The 4,934-nt window shown below is 48.6% G+C and overlaps 1 protein-coding gene across 1 annotated transcript; it reads left to right on the plus strand.

Moving 5' to 3' along the window:
• Positions 1–2,495: 2,495 nt before the first annotated feature.
• UCRPA7_8925 (hypothetical protein) lies at positions 2,496–3,617 on the plus strand (the record flags this gene model as incomplete). The annotated part of the gene is made up of 2 exons (XM_007921432.1): positions 2,496–2,554; positions 2,873–3,617. The coding sequence occupies 2 exons, from the start codon at positions 2,496–2,498 to the stop codon at positions 3,615–3,617; spliced, it is 804 nt and encodes a 267-aa protein (XP_007919623.1).
• Positions 3,618–4,934: the final 1,317 nt, after the last annotated feature.

Consider the following 4,934-nt stretch of genomic DNA (forward strand, 5'->3'; position numbering starts at 1 on the left):
CGTATTGGGCTGCATAAGCATTTTCCTCGCCTCGGAATTCCATTCTCTTCGGGTGTACTGTTTATCAGTCCATTGTCCACAAAATTTGCCGCCGTGGGGTTCATCCCCTTTAGATTCTGCGTGATCATGATCGCTGCCTGTCCCCTGCAGGAGAGAGCAGTGAATCTCTCGCACCACCTCCTTCGTCTTCTGTATCCGTCAAGCACAAGGACCCAATACCAGACCGCTCCTCCTCGCGAGTACCAGAGCCAAAATCGCGCTGCACGTCAATCGCATCCACTGCACGAAGGAATATGCGCCGAAGAATCCAGTCCCCATGGTGTTCTACTTTGTGCGTTATGAATGGATGTGGGGCTACCTGGCAAGGAGTTTGGGAGTGGACGTCACTAGGCAGTAAGTAGCCCTTTGACGGGCACCTAAACTACCTAGGTACCTAACAACCTAGGTAGCCACGTGTTAGCGGAGCAAGCTAGCGCTTTCTCGGGAGACCAGGCCCGCCTTGATAGAAGCGGTATGAATGACGTTACTCTCACGTCGTTTGTTGCCACATCACATAACGTAACTCTGTGCGTACTACCGGCCACAATGTACAACACATGGTCTAGAACGTCCATAACTCGACACTACCTCGACCTATGATGACCCTTTTTTGGCTTGTCACATGGGACTACTCGTTCTGAGGCCATGAAGTTAAGACGCCTCCTCGTCTAACTTAGGCCTTGCAATCTGGAGTGCGGTACAAAGGCTCCGGTGCTGCGTAACTAGCAATTGTGGTAGTGCAGTTTAGACGAGATGTCCACAGGAATAATATGTAGTTTGATAAACATAAGGTGTGCATGGATCACTGAAGCGACTCATAAATGTCTTTAAGACATTCCCTGTATCCACTCCTGCTGCTGCTCCTTGACATTCCTCGCATTAACATCACAATGTCTGACTCAGCTCAACCATCGAAGCCTATGCTGAATATTGCTGGCATACCACTTAGGTCTTCTTCGCAGTACTACACTCAGTCTCGTCAGCAGCAAGGGAAATCCCATAATGCAGAAAACCATCCTCCGAGCAATCGTACATACACGCCGTCTAAGTCGCCGACACTACCTGATGAGGCCGCAAGATGTCATATGAGACACCCAACTTTCCCACTTCGACAGCAACATCCTGAGTTAGACGTCCTTCAAAAGGATCCACCAAAGCTATCAATGCATGACTTTCAATCTCAAGTCAACCTCGGCGGGGATGACAAGGCGCTAGTTTCGACAAATGCTGCCCCATCAAGCCACGGCGATCCCATGACAGCGGAACAGATCTCATATCAAAGCACAGCTGGTGAAGTCGTGAATGGCGTTATTAAGAAGGCCGCCACAGTTGCTTTGAGTCCTACTCAACATGTGAATATTCTAGCAGCTAATGCACAAGCGGATGCAGTCCAGATGGTGAACGATGCTATGGACCAAGCCCATGACACCATTTCAGGGCATACACCCATCCGTGATACAACTAAGCAGATCAGGCACAACGTCTCACCAGACAGCCATGAGCTTGCTCAGAAGGGCTATGGCATTGATGGTGCTGTGCAGGACACACAAGGTATACCAACCAGTGGCGTGAGAGACATTGGATGGCATAGGACTACAATCGACATTCCTGATCCCCTGATTGGAGGCGTGTCAAATGGACAGCTCTTCCTAAGTATCAGACGTTTTAACAAGGTGAGATATAGCTCCCTATGTTGATAGAGACGGCTAATGTCTCATTAGGATGTATTTCATGTGTGCACAGTTCCACCAGACGATTCTCACGGACTCGACTTGAACGAAGCTTGGTCAGACAAATATGCATCTGACAAGATCACATTACATTTTCAGCGATTTTACCTATCAGTCATATTGGGTGTGGCTAGCTTTGGGAAGCATGTCGCTAGACTTCGTTCATGGAAAGAGGCACGTCGAACCAGTGCATTCTTTGTGGTACGCACCGCCTTCTTCCTTCTACTTCCCATATTTTGCTTACCAACTAAGGCTTATTTCACTGCTTGGTCTTTTGATCTACTGGTGCCTCTATTTCTCGGCATCCTGATCATTGTAGTCTCTTCCAAAGAAGCTCGCGATGTTCTCTTTCCACCAGCTCCTTTGGCTCTAGTTGACATCAGTACTGGTGGTCTTCAAAAGCCGCAAGCTGGTCAGCTAGGAACTACCAATACCTTGACTGGTGCCCCAGAGAAAGAAGCAGGTGAAGCTGCTGAGGAAGAAGCTGCAAACTTTGTTGACAATATTCGTCATCTATTGGGGAAGGCAATTGGAATGCATGACAGTTCGGAAAAAGAAGGGGACCCTCTGGAAGGAAAGGTCCCTAAGCCCATCAGAAACGTGGCAAAAACCATCAAAGCTGCCGGAGCAGCCCCTGGCCATTCCTCAGACCCAAATGATCAAACCCAACAGCCTATGGAGGAGATCATCTGGGGAGAGGCGAACCCAAAACAGATAGATCTATTTATGAAGAACGCTCCACACGTCTTGGGCGAATTTGTCGACAATTGGGAGCGATTTGCAAAGTGAGGTTTATGCCAGTCTGCCCAGGATTATTACTGACACTGGCAGTGGTATTTCACCAACTGCACCATTCCATCGCTACAGCTTTTTGAGAATCGAAGCCATACTAGTACCAGCATTTCTAGTCTCTTTTTTCCTCGATTACTACCAAATCTACAAGGGGGCCGGGCTTGCTATTGGACTAGGGATATTTGGCGATCCAGCCTTGACACCAAGCCTCGAGTGGCTCAACAACAAGTATCCTGCCTGGATCGGGCTCTTGCAGCCAAAGAAGTAAAGTCTCTCATGTCATTATTGTGAATGGGTCTAACATTTTGAAGTAACATTCTTCGCGGTGTCCCCACCAACAGTCAACTCACGCTTACTCTACTTCGCATTGGTGAAGCAAACAAAACCCCCATCCCGCCTGTGCCTACATCTGACCCTGAAGACCGCGATCAAAACCAAGCTGCAGAAGTAAACGATGTTCCGCTCTCTGCTACTAAAGCTGAAGTATCAGACGCTGTCTCCCCATCCAGCACCATAGATAAGCCGTATTCAGTGGAAGAGCAAGAAGACACTGCTCCCAAGCATAAAAAGATCTCCAAGATCATGCGCGTCTTGAAAGGCAACACAAAAGCGGCCGCCGAGACAGCGCTCGCGATCGACCACGTACGCGCACACATCGGCTCTGACAGGGCCAAAGGCCACCTCGGCGTGCTGCCCAAGACGAAAAATCTCGTCTACGCCGGGCCGAGCGAGTACAAGGCCCGCTATGACGGCAAGAAGGGTTGGGTATACATCACGGACTCGGTTGTGCGGTTCAGCACTAAAGAGCATCATGATCAATCCGCCCCCCTGATTGAAATTCCGCTCAAGTATATCAAACAGCTGAAGCGTGCCACGGCGTTTGCTGGGAAGGCCGCGGAGGTAGCCGCGGATTGGGGAATGGAGCAGGAGCTTCTGGGGAGTGTCGAGATTGATGATGTAGAAGGAAAAGTCCACAGGTTTACGGCACTGCCTGAGAGAGACGAGCTTTTCAACCGTCTAGTGGCTATTGGAGGACATAAGTGGGTGAATATATGAGCTTCTAGTCTACACAAATGGTACAATTTTAGATTGACAGTTTGTTTGGTTAATTTTATTAAGAGATGCGGGGAGCTTGTTATATCCTCCTGCAGATACAGTTATTAACAAACCGCAGGCAAATTTATTTCATTGCCGGCCACAGTGCAAGCTTTCCAGTTGAGATGACGCAAGCTCCCAAATTTTGAAATACGCAAAGTCGTGCCGCTCTGCTGACAAACTGCACGGAGAGAAATGATACTCCAGCACACATAAAGGGAAAACAAGACCGTAAGGCTAATTGAAGCGAAAATGGTGTATTATTGTGTCTGGTACCATACATAAGTAAGAAGCAGCAAGGTGCTAAGCTGACGTAATGATCGAAGTCAGAAGGGTCAAAGTGTAAGCAAAGTCAAATGTACACACCAGATCCCCCAAACTCGGTGTCAAGAGGCTCGCATCAAGACATGCTATACCAGCTCACTAGGGTGACTGAAACGTCAGTGTACTCTTCGGTATGTGAAAGCCGTCGACAGTTCAACAATCCGCGGGTGTGGTGTCCCATTCGACCTCCACATATTTGTTCGCCTGAGTGCACCATGGAGCAAGCACAGCAAGTGCCATTGCAAGTCGCTTCACTGGAACCATTCTTCTCTTCCGTTCCCAAAGACTATGTTCAAAGCCGAGTTTCAAGGTATTAAGAAAGGTTCTCTTAGCACCCGCATAGTCGGTCCAGTCGGTATTGTCATCGCCAACTCGGTGTTCATTGCGACACGTCGTGTCTTCGCCATTCTCACGTTTCTTGAGTAGGTACTCTGGAGTACCGCTGTACATCTCCAGCCAGAAAACATCTTTCTGCGCACCGCCCTCCCAGGCCTCCGTTTCCACGTAAGTCGCGACCTCGAGGTAGGTAAGGTAGTTAAGAATGCCGTGTAAGGCCACACCACGCAACATAGCCAAGTAACTTAGCCATTCGTCATCTGAATGGGGTAGTACAAGGTGGAACAGTTTCTTGCCGTAATAGATATGCATAGCTTCAGCGCGAAAATAGTCGAATTTCATTTTCCGAGCAGACTATACCACAATTAGCAGTAGTTTTGTATACATAATCCGGACTGACCGCTCAGAACGGCGACTAACGCCTTATGCAAACATTTGGCCAAAAATCACCCCTGTTTGCAATATATCAAGCTAGTAGGGGTGCCGGAATAGCCTCAATTCGGCTTAGATGCCAAGAAAACACGCTGGAACGGCGGCCACTACAATCGAACACCTTTGCGTCGTTCCAGCGTGTTTTTGTGACCATTTTGGGAATAAGAGGGTTTTCTACACTTTGAA

The sequence above is a fragment of the Phaeoacremonium minimum genome (assembly GCF_000392275.1).
Source record: "Phaeoacremonium minimum UCRPA7 unplaced genomic scaffold PA7_03_scaffold_623, whole genome shotgun sequence".
In the NCBI taxonomy this organism is placed as follows: Eukaryota; Fungi; Ascomycota; class Sordariomycetes; order Togniniales; family Togniniaceae; genus Phaeoacremonium; species Phaeoacremonium minimum.